The sequence below is a fragment of the Neodiprion fabricii genome, chromosome 3, assembly GCF_021155785.1.
Source record: "Neodiprion fabricii isolate iyNeoFabr1 chromosome 3, iyNeoFabr1.1, whole genome shotgun sequence".
In the NCBI taxonomy this organism is placed as follows: domain Eukaryota; kingdom Metazoa; phylum Arthropoda; class Insecta; order Hymenoptera; family Diprionidae; genus Neodiprion; species Neodiprion fabricii.
In genome coordinates this window covers 2,056,682-2,079,535 of record NC_060241.1, presented here as the reverse complement: position 1 = coordinate 2,079,535, position 22,854 = coordinate 2,056,682, and the positions used below count along the sequence as shown (strand labels likewise).

The window sequence follows — 22,854 nt, the reverse complement described above, 5'->3', positions numbered from 1 at the left end:
CACCATATTTTATAGTAATTTGTACGAACATGTTCCGACACGTTTCATCATCTGGTAAAAGATGATAAATTTCGGACTTTTGACCGAGTCATCAAATTTATCGATGACAATCCGGCAGCTGGCAGATAAATAATTTTTATCAACTCCATTTCTCATGCCTCTGTATACTATATTCTTCCTCTTAATAAACTGCAACGATCTCTTATCTCCCACGCCGGCCAAGTGTCGTTCACCCTCCGGTTCACCGGGTTGTCGTGAATTCTCGTACGCCCAGGGCGGTGGAACAGCATCTCCAGGGTGTCATTAACACACTGGCATCGATTCGCTAAAGTCCCCCTTCTCAATTGAGTCTGTGCATCCTCGCATAGTTTGGTCAACGCGTGACGTCATCCGTATAACAGCCTCCCACCCTCCCTCCCTCCCTATCTCTCACTCTCTCTCTCTCTCTTTGACTGCACGAGAAAGACGTAGAGAGCATTTTTCCTTCTCTCTTTTTTTTTTCATCTACTTCTTCTTTTCTCCCCCATATGAATCGCTAAAATTATCTGAGGGTCCGCACGACGTCCTCGTCGTTCCCAATAAAACACGTCAACGGTATTGTACGACGAGGCTCTAGACTTGTCATGTGTGCCACGCCCCCACCACCCCCGTTGAAATATCACACCGGTGAACCCCGAAGATTATACATATATGGTTATGGGGGCAAAAAGTGTACACTTTCGGCAGCAAACTCCGAGTCTCGTTATAGTGCTGCAGAATTTTTTCTTTCTCTTTCGCCCAATACGCAAACAATATAAACCTTAACAAAAATGATCAAGATAGAAGTGGACCACGTGATCGATTGAACCGATACGTACGTATAGTTAATAATACGCCTAATTATTCCGCGAAGATAGTCAAACTTTTTAGACACTTGAATCTACCGTAATTCGAGCAATTATAATCCAATTGAAGGTATAAGAATACCGATGAAACCGAGGCATTAAGCTTCGAAATTCAGTCTCTGGTATGGAAATAGAGAGCGAGCTTCTTTCGAGGGCTGATAAGTTCGCGTCTCAAGAGCCGCGACGAGTGTATAGTTATACAACCTGTACCGGAGCCGCAAGAAACAATCCTCAATTAGCGGGTGCGGAGGTTTCCTTACAAACGGCTAACTCCTCTTCCTCCTCATCCTCATCCTCGTCCTCATCCTTGGCTTCCCTTTCCAGACGGTCGACTGCAGACACCAGAGCGACGTCGGGGGAGTTTCAGAACCCCCGAGTGAAAATCGGCGAACCGCGTTCACCCCACGCCTGTCACTCCGAGGGCAAAATACCCTCATCCCATTCCCCATGGAAGCCTCGATAGAAGAGACGACGATATTCGGAGGGCCGGATGGCGGTGAGTGTCCTTTGTATCCTTCCCCGAGAATTACTACGCAGCTTATACATATGGATGGGCATGTTCGACGCTAATTTTCCACGATTGGGTGATTCAACCCCAGATTTCCGACGTCTCGTTCTCTCTAATTGGCGCGTGTAAGTGTGTCGGTAAATAATTCGGAGGAAATCAGGTAGAAGCTTAGAGGCTGCAAAATTATAAGCTTTTTATTGTTGATAGGTCGTTTTACCATTCGGGAATGCGGAAAAATATCAAAATACATTACAAACCCAAGTCAACGGCGAGTTTGTCATTATAAATTAAAATGTTTTATCGACCTCATCCAATTGATGAATTTAAGTTCTCGATGTCGCAGAACCAATGCAAGCGATCAAAAATACTTTGCGCGTTGCGGCATTTTGAGAAGAAGATCAAGAAGATTCCTCGGAAGATCAAATACTTGATGAAGCACATCAGGACAGTGTTCCACCTTGACTTTTGTAATAATTCCATTTCTGTCCTGACGTATTACATCTAGTATCTGATCTTCTGAGGAATCTTCTTGATCTTGTTATTCTCAAAATGCGGAAACACGTAAAGTATTTTTGACTGTTTTCATTGGTTCTACGACACCGATAACTTCACCCATTGCCATTTTAAACTGTACGAAGATCCCTACCAGCGGTACTCGAGTTGAGAGACCGAATATACGCTTTCCGAAGGCTCTGTCGAGATATCCGTAGAGGTAACGTACAGCAAAGTGAACGCTTCACACGGTATCTCATCTTGCGTAAATGTGTGAGGTATATTGTATATTGGTTTCGCGTGTTATCTTCCGGTCCGTATGGTCGGTTGGATACAGTTGTGCTACCACACATATCGAGGACGACCATGATCACGTGGAATCCTATCATCGACGGAAAAGTAGGGAGAAGAATATGCTATCATCGATAGAGGAGGAGACAGACGTACAAGCAGGATCGGAAGTAGGAAGGAAGGAAGGAAGGAAGGAAGGAAGTCTTAGACATCGAGGGTCTCGGTTACGCGACAGGAGGAGTTTATATCACCCTGGATTCTGCACACCGAGTATGCTCGAGGGTGCCTCGAGCTTCTTACCCTTATTGAAATAAACCCAAAGGAATTTTCAAGGAGAGCCTCAGGAATGGTATAAAAAGAAAGGGAATTCAAGCTCAAAAAATAATTGAGTAAATATAATAAATATTAGGAAAATTTATATAACGTTTCTTCTATGTTTGTCAGGAATTCTTATGATTTTGAAACAAAACGTCGTCTATTTTCTCTGAGTCGGCTATTTCTTCCCCTTTTTGTACCTTCATTTCGTTGAAAAAGAGATATGAAAATACGTTCGTCGTATGGTATGGAATTTTTTTTCTTTTTATTTTTCAGTAACGTAGGTAGTGAGGAATGCAGGATCGAATGATGAGGATATAAGAAAGAAGCCCTGCAGAATCTTCAACATCGTCTATGGAGCGAGCGATATAAAATAGAAAATAGAAAATAACATCGGTATTTTCAGGACACGGTGCAGAGTGCCGATCCCTTTTTTCCCTCACTATCTCTCTTCCTTTGACGGGTATAATATAAGGTTATACGTTTTGTAATATATATTACGCGATGTCCGTCGACTGACATCCCATTGACTCCCTCTCTGTCTTCCAGACACCGTTCTTCAAAGAAAATCGAAAAAATGAAGAAAAATTCTCTCAACTAGAAAACGAATAAAAAAGACCGGCAGCACCTTTTTTCCCCTTCCCTTCGCAGACTCGATTTGTCTACATTTACTTTCGACATAAAAAATCGCTGGATGAACAGACCTTTGACCCCGTCCTCGGATTACCACGTGTGAAATACGTCACAGGATCTATCGATGCTTTTGAAGAACGATGGCCAAAGGCCTTACCGTTACAAATGGATATTGCAATAGGATAAAAGAAATAAAAAAATAAGGCTCAGACGAGGAACGCAAGAACGTAAAAAAAAGTTTGCAGAACTTGTATTATACTTTACACGCGTACACGTGAAAAGGTAGGGGAAAAAAAAAATGAACCAAAAAAAATACACAAGGTAACCCAACGTACTGCAAGTGTTGCAGCTTTAAAGCGAACTTCCTTCCACGTCCCTATTCTTTTTTCTCTTCCGAGCTGTTTCTTTTCTTTACCTTTTCTTTTCTCATTCCGTTTTAACCGTACCGCAGAATCTGCAACCACTATATTTCATACTCGAGACTAAATCTCGGCAGCGTTGTTGAAGAACGCGCAGCCACGCCATATTCTCGGAGAAGTTTTCCAAGTAGTTATGATTCATGCATCCTTCTCTCTCTCTCTCTGTCTCTGTCTCTCTTTCTCTTTCTCTTTCTCCTCATCGAGTTTCCGGAAAGAAACACGACGCAACTGTTGCAGGTAGTAGGATCGTTAGTTATACATGTAGACGGAAAACAAGCTTGGTAAAATAAAATAATAATAATGATGACACTAATAATAATAATAATAATAGTAACAATAACAATGACAGACACAATTATGGCTTAATGCTGCGGCACCGCCACCAGAAAACAATTTATTACCCATGTTATAAGAAGCTCGGAGTTATGCTCTGACGGGCGTCGTTATTCCTTTGTACAAGTTCGATTGTTAACTCCTAGTACCAGTCCCATTGTGAGATAACGAGCGACAAGGATTTTTCCAATTGCATGAATTTTAAAATTCATACAATGGTTCGTCCCTTTTTGTTACAGGTAAGCCGTAAATATTCAAGAAACATCTTCACCCGCAGGGATTCGTACCGCTCTGAAAGATGGCCTATCGATTTGAAAAGAACCAGGATCAATTTATCGACTGAATAAAATTGGTATTACTGAAAATCTTATCAATCTTGTCCCTTGGTAATGATCGTGGTCCTTTCAAGCATCGAGAGTAGTCGTGAAGCAGAACTACTATAATTTATCGAAGGGGGTTGAAGAAGGATGCGGAGCGTGGTAAGCCGGCTATACGCACAACTACTATTAACAGAAATGCCGAAATGTATAAGATAGGAGGAAAGAGCAGCCGGGACAGAGGCCTAAAAATAAGAATCCACGGTCTGACTGATCCTTATTCAGAGCAGCATGACACAGCGAAGGTTATTTTCCTGTCACGAAATACTTTGCTTTTCACTTGACTAGAGCCGCGTGATGGTTTGAACCGAAACGTCGTCGACGGAGAATAAAGAGTACGCGGGTATAATAAGGAACCGCCATGCGCATTGCAGTCGACGACGACGTGGGTCTTCAACCGAAAGAATGTCTAATAGTCGTCACAGTGGAAAGACGACTCAAAGGAAGAAAGAGGTGGAAAAGATGGAAGGAGGCGCGAGTGCACGATGTAGATAAACAAAAAGCCTGAGCAACGGGTTATTACGTGACTTCGTGTTGTTCTCACGTTTAGTACCTAGCACCTAACAGCGAGGGTGCCAAACCAGCAACGACGACGACATTTAAGTCTGAGATATAACCCTGTCTGTCTGTTTGTTTACCTCGCTTATAGCCAAGTCTTCGTCTTCCATGTTTTTCGGGAATAATTTGTTTGTCGCTCAGATACTTCAGAAGTAGTAATACTAGGCTGGTTCTGGATACAGATTTTTACTACCGACACACTCACCCAGTCTCAAACCCTTGTTCGCGATGACGTCACCGCGTTCAACCCCTGCTGTACCGACCCGAAAGACAAAATCGCGGAGGAGGGTTTGAGTCTGGGTAAGATGTCGGTAAGTGTATCGGTAGTAGGAATTTTATAAAGTGAAATCGCTGAACGTATGCAAACTGGCGATGTTCGCAAAACCAGGATTTCAGATTCAAGTCAAAACAATAATTCGTCCAGGACTCTCTCGGTTTTGGTTTCCATGATGTTCTACGATTACACCGCCTACCTTGCATCAAAAAGCGAAAGCCTTATTCAACCTCCTGTTATCGCTTCGTCAACATTGTTTTTCTTTCCCCAAGCGTATCGTAAAAACGACCAAACTTTTCTAGCGTTACAAGAGGAGGTTAAACAGGAAAAAAACAAGTATCAAAAGAAAGATAATGGGATACGAAGTGATGACGAATAATCGATTGATGAGTAGCCATAAAGCGCAGATATATGTAGAACGAGTATCCTTTACGGCCCGAGTTTCCTTTATTACTATATTAGCATCGTTAATCCCGCAATCTGAAAGGGGACGAGAATGGGGAATAGACTATATATACGACCATACAGAGAAGACTGCAAAAGATGAGAAGGAATCAGGAGGGGATTGTGGCTCCATTAGTTGCAGACAGTAGGAAAAAACCTAAGCCCTAGTTATTCCCCAGGTCTCGGTTTGATTTTTCAAACGAACCCATCAATATACGTACTTTCACAACATTGGTCGGGATGAGTAATTTTTTTTCACTTTGACAATCAGCTTGATGTTCCTACGATTAGTCATCATCGTAGAATGATTTAAGATTAATTTAGGATAAGTATGATAGAGAAAAGTACCTAAAGTGTTCATCAACCTCGTCAATCGGATTCCAAAGCTTCTGAATTCAATCGGTGGTCCGAATTTTTTTTGACCCTCTCACTTTAGAAGTGAATAAAATAATCTAATAACACGAAGCATCGCTTATTTCACAACAATCTCAACCCGCATCTTCACTGTGACAAAACACGTGATATTGACGACGAGTGACCGAATAAAAGTTTCTTTTGACTCCGTTAACTGCACGATCGGGGAGACTAAAGGGACACATCTGTCGGTGCAGCATGTAGTCAGTGCCAAAACCAGACCCAACTGCAGATACTCTAGTCTCCCGACGCCCTTTAGCTCGACGTTGCAGGATGCCGAAGTCCACAGATGTGGCGAATGAACAGAGAAAGAGAAGAATCAACGGGGGGCCCTCATTCACTCGGGTCCAGAACGGATACAGTTTGGATTTTAGGCGCGACCCGATGATGGGCACGAACGTGGAGAGAGGAGGCACTTCGGTGACCGGCGACGCGTAGCGTCAGGACGAAATGAAATGAAAGGGGGTTAGAGTTGGTAACGAAACGGTAAAGTAAAGAAAGGAGAAAATCGAATTGGAAAGAAAAAAAGAGCATACCGGCCAGCGTTCGGGGTGCGTTTGACACCGGGCTGAACAAACAATTGAATCAGGTCTGCTGCCCTTGCATGTTCGGACTCTTCGATCCACTCCCATGTATATCGGGCGTATGTATTTACTTTGAACCCAAATCATTCTCAAAGAAATCTCAGAGATTCGGGCAAAAGTTTTGGAAATTTCATAACCTCTGCCGTCACGTGGCACAAAGTACTTTGCGTGTCGATTTGACAGGTCTAATTGATTCGTAAGAGTGCAAAGTCTTAATCCATTCATCGGTGCCTTGGGAAGAATGTTACAAGGGTACAGAGGAATTGAGTAGAATGATGGGGATATAAACCATTACCAACGACTGCGACCTAAGGCACCGCATGCGTGGAATATACCAGCAGCGATAATGATTCTAAATCGAAATTTACTACCGTATAAACGATTTGTCGCGTGCTTGAAGGCGTCGAGTATGCTTGTAGACAGGAAAAGTTGAATTCCGTGTTAAGGTCCAATAATATATATAATCTCGTGCCCAGAACACGAAAAGTGTGAAAGTCGACACGTTATTCTAGTCGTTAAAAAACCCCTCCAAACTCGATATGACTTAAGCCCTGACCGAATGTGTTCCTGCTAGGAGGCAACACCCGCCCGGTGTTTTAACCCCGGTAATAAATTCATTGATATACCGACATGGCGGGTCGATTAATCAGTGAAATGGTGAAAAGACTCAACGTGTGTTCGGCGCGTGGGACTCGCCGCGGCGCAGAAGTGGCATCATCGGCATCCTCGTCATCGCCATCGTCGTAACGATCTATCGAGGCACGCAATCTAAAAACCCTAACTTATCCAGCCACTTGAACTTGTCAGGACCCAACGAGTACCACTAGAGATAGCTCGCGGGCTTTTTCTCCCCCTCTTCATCATCGCGCGAGCCAGCTCGAAGCAAAGCAAAGCCAAAAGAAGAAGAAGAAGAAGAAGAAGAAGAAGAAGAAGCGTGGTGTGACGGACAAGCGTGTTGAGCTGGACGCTTGGGACGCCGCATGGAAGCGTAATAAAAACCATCATAATTTCAATATCAAAGCACTAAGTGCCGCGTGATGTTAACGACAAGCTTATTATTATTCCTCGTTCACCCTGCATGAGGCCGTCCTCGTCGTCGTCTCCGTCACGGTTCCGTCATCGTTTATCCCTTCGAACCTCGCCTATACGTACAGATACTTGAGTTAGTTAGGTTCGGATACCTGCTCGCTTCTTCCCCGACCCCTATCCGAAGCACCATCCACCAGTTTGTCAAATTATACCAGTGAGTTTCACGGATTTTCAAAAGATTTCATCGTACTTAGAAATAATGCAACAACGTGGAAGTCTGAATCAGAGAATTTGCAATGACGTATAAGGGGAAAGAGGATACAGCTGAGACGGTCTAAGATCATACATATTTTCGAATTTTTTTTTAAAGATAATGAAAACACTTTAAGCAATTTGAATTTCAGGGCTTCGTTATTTATAGTTTCAAGAACATTTTCGATTTTTTTCATTACAATTAATAACAAAATGGCGGCATGCCGCATGTAAATAACGAACGGCCATGTTTTCAATCCGGTAGCGCAAATTGTTCATCGATTCGAGCTCATGACTAGATTTTTGTACTTCAATCCCAACATTTTTTTATACAATTCTTGTCAACAATTTTTTATTCGTAATCGTATACATGTGAATTTTTTTTTTTTCCAACATTTCGGCCGCGAACTCGAACCTCAAAAAGATGTTTTTAATCATAAAAATTTACCCATCTGTTACAAGTTGAACAGTGATGTCAGAAGATCTGTCATCGCAAAAGCCCTCGAATTCGGAGTCGTTAGCTACTTATATGCGGCATGCCGTCATTTTGTTGTTAATTTCAATGAAAAAATTATAAAATCTTAATTGAAACTATGAATAATAAATCCCTTAAACCCAAATTGCTTCAAGTGTTTTCATTGCATTCCAAAAAATAAAAAAAAAGAGTACTGTTCGTAAGGACTGAAATCATTTCTGCACCTTCGTGTCGTTTCAACGTTGTAGACAATTTTTCTCAAAAATCACTATCACTGCCATCGTCATTCTAATTTCCTTAACCCTGATGGAAAAAACCAGCCGGTTTAGCCCCATTCCACGGAATGAAAAACGTTCGTCAACCTGACCCGTCAAGTCCATTGTGCCCGTGCAAATTGTCTCCCAACGAGGTGTGTGAGGTACATACATAATATGTTATACCACCGGCGAGGCTTTTCTCCTTTGGTACCTTCTCCTCTTTCTCTATCCGTCCAACTTTCTCGACTAGCTGACTCGCTTCACTCTCCATTCATTATGATTTATAGCAACTTTTATCGCCACACAGTGATTAACTTTACGATCCTCGCCTTTAACGCTGGCTGCTGTAGGGCTAAACTAGCTTGCGTGCTTGGCGGAGGGTCGAGGATGAATTCCCCTAGTATGTATTTAACCCCACCCTTTAAATCTTCCTCTTTCGCTTCTTGGTTCGTCCCTAGTATAACCTGTAATGTAGATACAAGGTAGGTTTCTTGACAAAACCGTCTTTACAAATGAACCGACTCTTCGTTGCAAAACTCACCGAGAGTTTGCTCTAAAAGTTTCTCAATTGAAATTGCAACGTTTACCGCTTCGTTTATCACCTTTCTTCTCGTTCCGCCAAGTCGTTTTTCTCCGCTCGCGCTTTTTCTCCGCACGGTGAAAATATCGGACGCCGTTCGTCAAAGGAACTTTGCAATCGCCCGGCTCTACTCTCACAGGGCAAAGAGTTTCCACGTGATTGGATGCGGCGGTAGCTGCAGTGCAGAATCACTCGCATCACCCTCACGACTAACAACTGCATCCGGCGCTGCAGACGAGAAAACGCGAGCTGACTTCCGGATATTGCAAAGTACAAAGCATGCAGCACAATTTCCTCTCGCTCTTTTCCATATTTCTGTTCGTTGTGAAGTTGTGCAACTCCACGCGAAATGAATTACGTTTATGCGAGAAATTACAGTCGTACAAAGATTGAAAGAAATTTGAGTTTCGTTACTGGTGGGTTAAAGAAAAAAGTAATAAAGACAGATCGTTTGAAAACATGTACCTCGATATTCATGTTTTGAACTAAGGTAGATAAGAGTTTCATCTGAAATCTGTGTACGAATATCCTGTTCAAATATACAACCTGAACAACAATTGGAACCCCAAAACTGGGGATGTGACGAAAATGTTTAATTTACAACAACAGTAATAAAAAAAATAAAAACGATATATCTTCAACCGTGCAAAAAGACACAGCGCGTTGGAAATAATGCTGCGCGTGTATGAGAAATTGTTCTTTTGCCTATGATCCTTAAAATTTTCATTTCGAAATATTCTAATCGATCAATCGCGCGCTTAGTGCCTGGATATTGGATAATCCAGGGATTGAGAATTTCTTAAATGCGGATGCATTCAGTTTTTTAATTTTTCAACTAATTTTCTTTTCACAATATTTGGAAAAGATTTCACGGACGACGCTTCACATTTCCAATCCGTTTACGAAAACTTTCCTGCCTAAAAATAACGTGTCCTGCAATACGATTGAAATTCTTATCTTTAACTCACGCCGCTGCAGCGACTCTGCAGTCGTTCGAGAAGTACTCCAAACGAAAATGATAAGAAGCGTTCGAATCGTACACGCCGCGTGATAAAATTTTACGCTAAGATCGTGCAACACGATCAGGAACTTACCGAGACGATAATTTTTCCGACGAAGAGAAAAAAATGCTCAATTCGTAGGAACGAAAACACCTCCGGAAAAGTTTCTCATCCACCAAATTGTCCCGAATGACAAGAAAATACAACAACAACGACAAAGGGCCGATGAAAATTTGGCGGCAACGGGATTCGTCGTACGGAGATGAAGTGAAATCTCAAAGCAAAGAATACTTGCATGCAACGCCTGGAGGGTGTAGCCTTCGATCATCGGTAGAGCTTCACCCTTATTGCGACCCGAGTGTGTAATATGCGACGGAGTTCGCAGCCCTCCAGGTCTACCAAACATCCACAATCGTTGCAGAGAGATTGAATCCTGTGATAAGGAGACTGCTCGAAAAAAACGTATTTTCATTTTTTCAAAATCTGTCAGAAGTACAACAGACATTTAGTAAATTGTCTTGCTATGAACTATCCAAGATATATCTCACAATGGTTCGTGGATAATAGTAACATGTATCGTCAAACGTATCCCAGTGGATAATACTTGACTGTAATACCAATTTTCAATTCGTGTCAATTTTTATTATTATTGTTATTGTTATTAATTACTATCGCAAAAAAATTCAAACGAGAATCGAAATTACGTTGCGGTAATATTTTTATTTCCTTTGCCCGCATGTACAACGATTCGATTGCGAATAAATGTAAAATATTACACGTACGTAAGGTGGGGAGTATATTTTTTTTTTTTCTATTGGAAATTCTGATTTCTAGCGCGTGAATAGACGCCACTCAATATGATACACGGCTGAGCATACCACGCACGTGGCATACGGGTTAGAAGAGGAGAGCGTATTGTGTATTATATTTACATGTATAGGTGGAGCTGAATCCTTCGGGATGAAATCGAGTAAGTCTGTTGGCGAAAAACTTGAAACTCGATTTATCAAAGTCTTCTCAGCTCTCCGTTTTTTACACACGTGTATATCCACACGTATGTACGTGTGTGTGGGACCGAAGCGAAGTCTCAAACATCAAGCTGCACTACCGCGTACACTTTCACGGTAAACCGATCAATGTCCTCTCATCTCTCTCTTACTCACTCACTCACACATCCAATTTTTTCTTAATACTTTTCTCTGAATATGGGAATACGATCATAGGTTGCGAAAATATTCTGAATATAATATTAAAGCAGACGATTATTTTTCAAAAATTTTTCTAAAAATATTTTGTCAAAAGTATATGAATTTGGAAAGATTAATTCGATCCGTCAGGTGATCATTTAATTTACGATAATTTTCTCGTTTGATTGACTGGTTTGTAAATTTATTTTTACTGATCACAAAAACAAAGAAAAAAAAACAAAAAAAAAAAAATTCTGAAGCGATTCAAGATGATAAAGAATTTGTTGGTAAAGCATTGAATATCAATGTATTTCCGGTAGAACCGGAAGTCCAAATTAAACGGGACACGGAAATATCTTCATGCCCATCATTTGACCGTAAGATCCTGTAAGTTTTAAATTTCTTCATCGATCCTTCGTTCCGAAAAACTGACATTTTTTTAAAAACCTATTATTCGGATTTTCCAGGTCTGAAAATATCAAGACTCTTTGATATTAGAAAAAGTGATTTTCAACCGAAACCGATACTTTTCTTCAAAAAAATTGTTTCAAAAAGAGGTGTATCGAAAAGGAAAAAAATCGCCATGCTTAAAATAAACAAATCAACGCCTACAAACTGAAATTTCTAAAGACCAAAAAAAAAAAAAAATATCCTCCCTTATCGATACGTTATACTTTTCGTTTTTTTCTCCGTTACAATTACTTTTACTCTTCTAATTACTTCTCGTTTCATAAATTCAAATTCGACAAAGCATTAACAATCGCTGAAAATCAACCCGCGGAGCATATCGTTTAATCCTCGAATTTCCACGGTGTATTAAAAAAAGCATCCCCACCCTCCCCCTCCATTTAGAAATCGAGAAACGACGCCCCGCAAGTTTCAAACAATCGTTTCTCGCCGCACCCCAGCTAAACGGGGCTTTTCAATCGCACCCCTCGTCCCTGAGCCTGTAGGCCAGTCACCCTTAAGTGCAGGGCAAACCCGCCCCGCATTTCGTAACTCCGTGCAGGCAGTAGCGTCCACTTCGCACGGAGGAAAGGGAAAAACGTTTCGCCCTTTCAAACTCGCCCCTTGTGTCATACCCGTGTGCATATATACATACCTATATATTATATATGTATAATATATATGGTTGGGAAGAATTATTTTTTTTTTCTCCCTCCCTCTTCACCTTTACTTTCACTTGTCTTCCGTTACTTTCGCGTAGGGATATTTTTTTGTTTTTATTTATTCATTTATTTTTATTTCTCTCTTTTCCATTCACTTCTTATTTTCAGCCACTTTCACAAGCGATCAAAACATCCCCGCCCATCCTGCGCAAGACCACCAACCATGTACCGAACGAACTTTTTTTCACCACAGATTATTTTTAAGGGGATTTTTTTTTTCTCTCTCTCTCTCTCTCTCTCGCTCTTCTGAAGAATATGAAAACACTTTGAGCGATTTGAGTTCAAGGGGTTTGTTATTTATAGCTTCGGGAACATTTTAAAATTCTTTCATTGAAAATTAACAACAAAATGTCGACACGGCTCGGTATAAACAGCGCCCGATTCGCGTGGGGTGTTTTTTCGCAATTGCAAATATGCGAGGCAGGGTTTCGGTATAATAATCAGCGAAAGATCATTTTACAAGATAGAGGGTGAAGTGAGAAACGATCGCGAAATCTAAGGTAATTAGAATACCGCCTTTGCGAAAGTGAATTTTCCCTATGTACATACATACGATTTCGCATTTATACACCCTATAGAAATAGGCGTCGTTGTCGCGTGGAGATACCGACGATTTATTACCAGCGCACTTATTTGCACCTTGCACGGGTATAATAATACCTGTACGTACATAAAAATGTGGTATATATTTACTCGTACAGATACATTGCACGTGGCGTGTAAATAAATTATAACACGAGGACGCGATCGCTAAAACGCAATGAGAGAAAACAAATAACTGTACGTCATAAACTAATATTTTGTATCCAACGATTGCCACAAAAAATTCAGAGACGCAAAAAGCCCGAAAATTGTTGCATACGAGTGAATAAGATTCTTTCCCAAAATACGATAATTCATATAAAGTATGAAAAAAAAAAAAAAAAACCTGACCAACAAAACTGACTCTAGTTGATGAGAAACGGCGTTAAAAGTCATTCCATCCATCGATCCGTCCGTTTTTGAACGAAGTAGAGGAACGATTCAACGCGAGAAGCTGGCAAGAGGGTAATGGATAAAAAGAGATAGAGGATCGAAGTCAAAGCAGCGAGCTACAGGGTTGTGAATTATCATGAGAATGCATGCGCTCGTCAAAATGTCAGAGATGTCAAAACTGCGTTTCGAGATGGTGTTGCGCACGCCGGAGGAGGAGGAGGAGGAGGAGGATGATGATGGGTTCAGGTTTGAAAATCGTTTGACGATGCGTGGTTTAAAACGGGTCGAAGAAGGACCCACCGCCGTCCAAAAATACATCTCATAATGGTTTCATTCTCGCATCCAAAGCAGCTGTAAGGCTAAGCGAATTCGGAGACTGAGTTGGGGGTGGAGGTGGAGGTGGAGGTGGAGGTTCAAAGGTCGAGTAAGGTTCTCATTCTCGACGTTTCAACGTCACGATCCCTCAGCCTTATGCGTGTACAGGGTGTCCCATTTTTTTTTGGAAAATATACTCAAATATGTCGAAAACTAAGCATTAGATTGAAAAATGTTTCGGCTTATCGGACGAGCATCCCACTTTTTGGGTCCGGGGGACTCTGCTGGGACCAATTTTTGTCTTTCAAATGGAACCTCATATTTCTTATCGCATTTTGTTTATATCTCATTGAAAAGTGAGTGAGTTTTACTCCTAGTCGGTTTTTTAGTTTTCGTCTTTCGAACAGGCCCAAAATCTGATCAAGTTCTACAATAAGCAGAATTTGAACAAACAACGCAAACAAGCACCAAAACACTTCTAAATGTTGAACAGTTCGGGGTTCACCCTAGAACGAGTTCTTTTTTTGAATTCTACCCAAATATTCACATATTGCCACTATTTTCACGAGAAAACTTCGAATAATGTTTTGGACTTGTTCGAAGACGAAAAGCAAAAAATAATTTGGAGTAAAACTTGCTCACTTGTCAATGAGAAATAAGAAAATACGATAAAAAAATATGAGGTTTCATTTGAAAAACATAAGACCCAAAAATTGAGATCCTCATCCGATGAGCCCCCCTTTCATATATAAAATTTTTACATATTTAGCATATTTTTTAAAAGAGGATACCCTGTATATCATATATAATATATATATATATATATGTATATGTGTGTGTGTGTGTGTGTGTGTTCAATATACAGAGAAGTCTATTCAAGGATCGTGTAAATAAGTTGTATTATTTCTTCAAATTAACCATCCGACGAACCTATGTCATATATAATGTGAAATTAAAAAAAAACTTGAGTAACAAAAACACTTTTATAATATCCCCTTCGGTTGAAAGGTCGATGAAACAATTAACCCCATCCATCCTGACTGACAAGATGACATATTGGAATTTAGCCGCGCGAAAACTAGGAACTTTTTTGCACCTTGGATTAAAGATATTTCTTATACGATGTGTAAAAAACAAAATGCAAATTGAAAAGTGTAAGAGAGTGAGAGAGAGAGAGAGAGGTCTTCAGGTCACGATCGGTCTTGATTAACCATTTCAGTCCAAAATTTCTCGACTCAATATTTTATCCTGAATTTTGTTACCCGAGGGTTTTTGGTGTCGCCTATCACGAATCTCAACTCTGAATTCGATAATTTCAAAATCTAAGACGGCGAATCAATATGGCGGGTGTAAAATCGAAGGAACTATAAAAATTCGACGATCCTTGACGAAACTTGTTACTCGGGGGTTTTTGGGGGTTACACGAAGTAACAAAAATCATTTACAATTCCAGAAAAACCGTGACAATTAAGGCTAGGAGACGAAAATTTTTAATTTGGGAAGCCGAGAATCTCACTGTTACTAAACGGGTTAAAGGTGATAAATTGTTTTCTCTGCTCATCGTCTTTTACTGCGATCAAATCTATACAAGTTACGCACACAACGACTTAAAATTTATCCCACTTTGAATGTGGCAATCGGCTATCCAGTCTTGTTTATTATTGCTATACCTTCGTATACCTACATCCGTTAAAACACGTCCGATATCAATCGTAATTTATGAAAATAAAAATAAAAAACAAAGCCAGTCTTATACCTAAATCGTAACCACATTGTACCTACATTATACATTTACATTTACATAAGCTACGAACGAATGTAACAGTATAATAAATATATAGGTATAATACACATGTACTCGAATTACATGCGCGTTACAGGTACCGTATAATAAACAACAAAAATTGATCGCAGCTGATTTAATTTCAATAGAGAAAAATCACAAGGCAATAATCCCATGAATATTTATAGCGCGAGGAAGAAGAGAAAAATGAATCGCTGAATAGAAGATTATTACACACGAGACAGCAGCAGCAACTAGATTTTTTGTTTTCACATACCTTACGCCTGTGATAATATTTAATAGTTGGTAAAAAAAACGACGATTACCGTTTAATGAAAATGTGAAAAGATACGAATGTTTAACTTTTAAAAACTAAACGAATAAGGAAAATGAAACATTGTTATATTAATAACGCATCTACATCTATCACCGCTACCACGTTATAAATTGTTACATTAAACGTATCTTCGATGTTAACTAATAAATAACAATGTTAATAATAAATACCAAATCGCGTTATATCGTGATTTTATTTTTATTCGTTTCTTTGTGCCTGTAAATAAATACGTTCGACGATATTGGAAAACAAAAAAAAAAAAAAAAAAAAAAACGGGGCATCGCGTTACGACCGATTTATACGCGCGTACCGCTTCGTAAAAGAAAACCAAAAACTTGAGAAAAAAAATAAAAAAGAAAAAGAAAGGAAAAGAAAAGAAAAAAAAAAAAAAAAAACACAATTCAAAGAATGAAAATAAAATGTAAATTATTCAAAAGTATGTATTACACCTTCGTTATTATTAATACTATCGAAGATGCGAAGAGCTGATTCAGCTTCAATTCAACGTATGGTAATCTATTCGGCATGACGCGGACGTTGATACCGGTGTTTTAAATAATCTCAATTCGTCCCGTCCGACAAGCACGGCGCGTATATGATATTACACGTATACACGTCTGTACGTGGCAGCTGTGGATACATAACGAAACGAATGTCGTATACATCGAAAACTACACGCCGTCTGTACGAGGAGTATGAACGGTAGGTTCGAAGTAAAGAAAAAGAAAAAAAAAAAAACATATAAAAAAGAACGTTCACATTTTTTCAAAGTTATACAAAGTGTAAAGGCAAATTTTTCCCACGTGTTGAAAATTGGAAATTTATCGCATGACGTTTGGTGCGAAGAAAAAAAACGAAATAAAAAGTAAGGGGCAGGAAGAGACCGAAGTAGAATAAAGCACGAAAAGTACAGGAATAATATTCAAGAGAAGTGAGTTCACTGACTGAAATGGAGGATTAGCGATATAAAGCAACAATAACGAATGGCGCTAAATTACTGCAAGATCCTGACAAAGATTTCCCCGTTGAAGAATATCGTAATGGTATAATTTATATATTTACTACAATGCAATGCTAAAGTGATAACGATGCGTACAATATCATTATTTAATATGTGTATACATAACGAGCCGTTTAACGTTTTACGATAATAATAATAACAACAACAACAATAGTAACAACGACGACGAAGATAATAATATACACGAATCAACTCACCAGGCCGTTTTCCCGGTGAATTAGAATCTGGTATTCCGGCAAGCCTGAAAAAGAGGGAAAAAATATTTCATCAAAATTCTGTGCAACGATATTGACAAGAAAAATTCATCGTCGATTAAAATATTGTCAAGAAGTTTGATCAAAGTATCGAATTATACAATAAATTTTTGTGGATCTAATAAATCGATGTAACATATTGATTGAGATTTTTATTTCATTAGACAGGATTTATTAAGAAATAAAATGTATTAGATCGGGTATAAAAAAATAAATAAATAAAGAGACGGGCGCGTAAACGGATCAACATTTAATAAGATGCGAGAAGATACGACGAGTAACTTGAGAACGAATGAATGAATGAACGAATTAATGAATGAATGAGTAAGCGGATGAACGTATGAATAAACGAAAGCGGTTTTTTGCATGCGTCAGGCGGACACAATGCGTGCAGACAGGAAGGAAAACGAGTGACGGGAATAGCGAACTTGCACGCCATGGGGTCTGAAAATTTCGCGATTCAAATATATATACTGTACATACTCGACTATACAGTGTAGATAAATTGTAGATAGGCGCCATTATCAGCAACCGCAGTCGGCGTTGAAATAAGTGAAACTCGATTAGTTCACGGCAAAGCGTTTTCCGTTTCTAAAAACGTTTGCAAGTTCTTGGAGACAAAAAAAAATACAGCAAGATAAAAAACAAAAAATACATACAAGTCCGATAATATCCAATTTTTCAAATAATCAAAAATTTCACTTTCATTAGAATTGAAAAATGCAGAAAGTCGAAATACGGAGAAGTATAAAAATCGAAAAGTCAGAACGTAAAATGCCAAAATGTAGAATCGACTGAATTCGCCTCGATAATATGGAATCCTATAGATTGTATTGTAAATTTTGCTGTTCTATGTTTTGTTGCATAGTTTTGTGTTTGGATTTTCTAAGTTTGGACAATTCTACGAATTAGATTTTCACATCTTGGAAAACTCGATATTTTGTTTCTTCTAAAAACTTTGAAACGCGTACGTAAATCGAGATGAGCAAATATTCAGCAATCTTGTCAAAAAAAAAAAAAAAAAAAAAAATTCGTCGATAAAAACAAAAGGGCGTAACCCCTTTTTTTATTTCCGTTCACAAAAGTTCTAAAAACTATCAAAACGCACAAAGAATTGAAATTAACAAAATTAGACGGTGATGATGTCCAATTTTCTGAACGTCGATTATCCAAATTATCGTCAATTATCGGAATGATAAAAATAACAATAATAATTCTTACGCGATTATCGTAGTAGATTAATTTTTTCAATTTTTCCACAGTACCAAAAGTTCGTGTCATCTGGCAGCCCGTGCGACCTTTTTATTTTACTTGTTGAATTTACACTCGACTCCAAATTAGTTTAAAATAAAAAATTTTTAAAAATAGATCTTAGGTTTTACGGTTGAATTCGTAGCACAAGGTCGTAGACTTAAGGTGTCGTTTACAACCTTATGCCATTCGACACGCGGTCACGTATGAGAGAGAGAAGGAAAGAAGGGAAAAAAAAAATGAAATAAAAGAAACGACTACGCGAGGCAAAAAGCTTTACGTGTAACTGAATTCGAAATGAAAGCGGGACTGCGTATGAAAAAATTGCAAAAGCTTGCAGAGTGAGAAAATGAATGAAAAGTCAACGGAACGGTAAAGGATATATATGTATATATGTGTATATATATATATATATATATACTGCATTTGGCGAAAATATGAGAAGGTTGGTTGGATCCTTTCTTTCATTTATCACACTTGCACCTGCAACGACAGCTTGCAAAATCCCTGAAAGCTTTTCCCCCGCATGCAATATTACATTACCAAATCTGTCGCGAAATCCGCTCTCTGCATATAAAAGGTTATATACATATATAGTCTATATATATATATATATATATATATGCGCGTGTGTGTGTATTAGTATATTGGTATATTAATACACTGAACATGTGTAGGAATATAAAACGCAGATGCGCCCGGCAAGATAGTACGCTGGATAAAATCGGGTATAAGTGAGATGAGAAAATCTATGAAAAACCCATATAAACTTTCATATTTCTAAATTGTTATATCGTGAAGACGATATTAGTAAGGAAGAAAAATTTGCTTTCCTATCACACGTGTTGAGAGAACACCATGCGAATCCAACCGAAGTCTGGACCTCACCATTTTTCGATTATCTTCAAAAAATTTTCTGCAACTGTCCAAAATCTGAAAGATTACTCGGAATTTTTTCACATTTTTTATTCAGTTGGTTAATTGTTTATGAATATTTTACGTCATTTTTTTTTAAATTATCTAAATATTCTTATCCGAACATTTCAAGATCAGGTTAATTTATTTTTCTATTACCTCTAATTTTTTTTCAACCAACCAAGATATTGTTCGAACGGTGTGAAAATTCTCAAAACTTTTATTTTTCACTTGGAACATTTCTAGTTCGGTTTCAATGAAAAGTTGATGAAAAAAGCTGAATGTGCTAAATAAGAAAATAGTAAAAAAATAATTCCATAATGGAACCAGTCCAGCAATGTTCCAAGTAAAAAATAAAAGTTTCGAAAATATTTCGAGAATTGTCATACCGTTTAAACAATGTTTCAGTTAACCAAAAAAATTGAAAGTGCTGAAAAAACAAAATGAGAAAATATAATTATATACGCATTAAGTATATGGATGTACACATCATTAGGTCCAACATCGCGTCTCATTAATTAATTTTCGTTCACCTTTCTCATTTAAATCGTTAACAGCATCTCAATTTATGTATACATATATACTGACGTGTGTATTTATACATAGATATATTATAATAACTCGCTCGTCACGTGACGCGTTGTTTCTCGCTTGTCAAATTAATTATAGGTGTAAATTATATATTCCTGTACATATATAATATATATATGAAGGTAAAGTGATCGTTATAAAGTATGTAACTCCTTAATTAATGTCAACGTTGACATTTTACCACCTGCGTTTAAAAATCGATATATGTGTATAATATATGTAAATACTGTAGTTATATACATAATATTAGTCGTTAATTTATCGTCTTTCGATACATAATTATACCTGTAAGAGGTGAAAAATAAAAAAAAAAATAAAAAGATTATGTTACACGAAATGCGTGTATCACGTGACATAAAAACTTATCAAGAAGTAGAAATAAAAAAAATCTATATGTGATGTGAATAGATATTATCACGTGTGTATACAAGTTTTATAAAAAGTTAATAAAAATTGCTCTCGCGTTGTTCGTACCTATACATATATATACATATATATTTGTCGTATAATAATGTACGTCACACTCGTTAAAGAAAACTCGAAATCTTGCATTCCCGTATCGTATACGTAATGACGAACAAAGCAGTGTGTAAATAACAAGATATTTCTTCCCCTATAATTTCAGGCGGTAACATGGACGTCGAAGACCTGGATCCGGGTGTCCAGGATTACGTAACCGACGAGGATTACAACGACGTTTTCGACGCAACGACAAACGGGTAAGAAAAAGAAAAACAAGTATTGCGGTAACAAAAAAAAAAAAAAGAAACAAACACAAAATGATATTTTTAGTTTTTCGAAATTTTAACGTTGAAAACAATTTCTTTTTTTCTTTTTTCCTCATATTTCGGAAATCATTGGTATTTCACACATTTTTCAGCATGTTTGTAACTTTTGCACGCGTTGAAACTACAACGTGAGAAAGTCAATATTCGACACCATAGTTTCGGTTCAGAGAAAAGACGTGTTTTTTGTTCCTCCCCCTTAATTTTTCGCCACCCTCGGGGGCGCAACGGCGGCGTTTCCCACAAGTAATTAGTTTACAGTATGAAGTAGAAGAGGGCGAGGATACGAAGGAGGAACAGAGAGTATAGGAGAGTATAGGAGAGGAGAGGAGAGGAGAGGAGAGACCCCTGAAATATTGAATATAGGCCCGAGTGCCGAAGCCTCCTCCACCTCGCTCCGCAACGCGATTTCCGTACGACCTTTGAAATTGCCTCGAATCTAGATTTCACACCCATGCGCGATGTACAACATTTGACGAAAGTGGCAAACATTTCCTCGATTTAAATATTTCACATTCGCGCAATTATGGAAATAAATGCAACACCGTCGAACTAATCGCGAACCGCGTTGTATTCGTAATTTCGTACAATCGAGAAGATGTGTTTCATCGATCGGCGGTACAAGAGGGTGAAAAAAAAAAGAGATATATAAAAAAAAAAAAAAAATACAATCACCGAAATCGCAAATCGTGAGAAAAAATTAAAATTTTTCCACGTCGTAGAAATAAAAAAAGAAACAAGTGTCGACGGACGGAAAAAACACTGTTCGAAATTAATCTCGTCGACGAGGGAGGAAAAGGGATAGAAAAATGAAAATGGAGCGTAACTTTTGGGAACGTTTGTACGTTGCGAACCTATCGCCGGATTACATTGGATTTCGAATATGTATATAGATCGAGCCAATAACGGATGCTCTCCGCACTTCCTTATTAAGCCCCGAAGCTATGCGGCGTCTATTCGCCCCTTCGGTTACGCGTTATAACATTTCAAACATACGTACGGCCGCATGTATAACATTTACACATCGGTCTGTATGTACGCATAGAGCAGGGTGTTTTGGGGAAAAGAAAAAAAAAACATTTCCATTTTCCACCATTGAACCCCCATAAAAAGTTTGTTCCGGTCAAAAGAAAGATTTTGCGAAAAAAAGAGCGTTTTACGTTACGCGGAAGATCGCGATCGGTTGATTTTTCAACTTTATAAATTTTTTTTCTTTTTTTTTTTCTGAAACACAAGGGAGGACAAACTTCCTTCCAATTTTGTTCGAAATGTGCGCGACGGGTGAAAAAAAAAAAAACAAAAAAATGTTCACCCAGAGTTTCTGTACCTAAAAAATAGATCGTACCGGAAGAAGTGGAAGGAAAAACGAGAATAACCAAAAAAACTCCCGAGTTTTCTCTGAATGTTGTTTCTTTTTTTGTTTTTATTTTCAAAAAATTCAAGTCTCACAGATTACATTGTGTATTATTCATATTAAAGAATTACAGCGTACCGTACGAATTATTTACGCAGTATGATAATCGCAATTCGAATCGTCCATTGGCTGGATGTGTTTTCAACGGTTAGAAAAAATTTAACGTTAAAATTTAGATAAAATCAGTTGTCGCGAAGAGGAGGAAATCAAAAAAAAAAAAAGACAAAAACAGGGCTGCACTTGATTTAGACATAAAAATATTGTTTAATGAAACGTGTTTCCGGTTATCTCTGTATACGCGTTACTTTTCCTTTTGTTTTGTTTTGTTTTTTTTTTTTTTTTTTTTTTATTCCATGCGTAAAACATTGTCAGTCGCGTTACCTTTTCCATTGACGTTTTTAACAAGCAATTTTCACGCCCCGCCTCGAATAAGTCACTTTGATGAATTTCACCGGTCATTACGACCTCGCCCAGTATGTAAAACATGCCTATACACGATATCTGATATTCATATCCGATGCTTAATACGAACCGTTACATAACCCGATACGTATATATGGGGCATTCCACGGTTAATTTAACTAGGACCTGAACCTGACTCTCTTAAATTTGGTCCAAGATTTTTTATATCGTTGCTCCAAATGTGCAAAGCATTCCAATATTGTTTCATATTTTTTTTTTAGTCTTTTCATTTCTCTACATAGATGAGAAATAAAAAAAAAAAAACGAAACAAATA

General features: G+C 38.4%; 2 protein-coding genes across 2 annotated transcripts in view; one reads left to right on the top strand and one right to left on the bottom strand.

Annotated features, from left to right (window-relative positions):
* Window positions 1-22,854, bottom strand: part of LOC124178035 — a 108,550-nt gene that overhangs the window by 50,941 nt on the left and 34,755 nt on the right. The window contains exon 2 of the mRNA XM_046561111.1: window positions 17,105-17,148. The gene's annotated coding sequence lies outside the window, so the exon portion shown is untranslated. The remainder of the gene's footprint in view (window positions 1-17,104; window positions 17,149-22,854) is intronic.
* LOC124178034 (tyrosine-protein kinase transmembrane receptor Ror) overlaps window positions 1-22,854 on the top strand; it is a 125,145-nt gene that overhangs the window by 72,303 nt on the left and 29,988 nt on the right. The window contains exon 2 of the mRNA XM_046561108.1: window positions 20,544-20,637. Within this exon, the coding sequence (XP_046417064.1) occupies window positions 20,544-20,637 (94 nt within the window). The remainder of the gene's footprint in view (window positions 1-20,543; window positions 20,638-22,854) is intronic.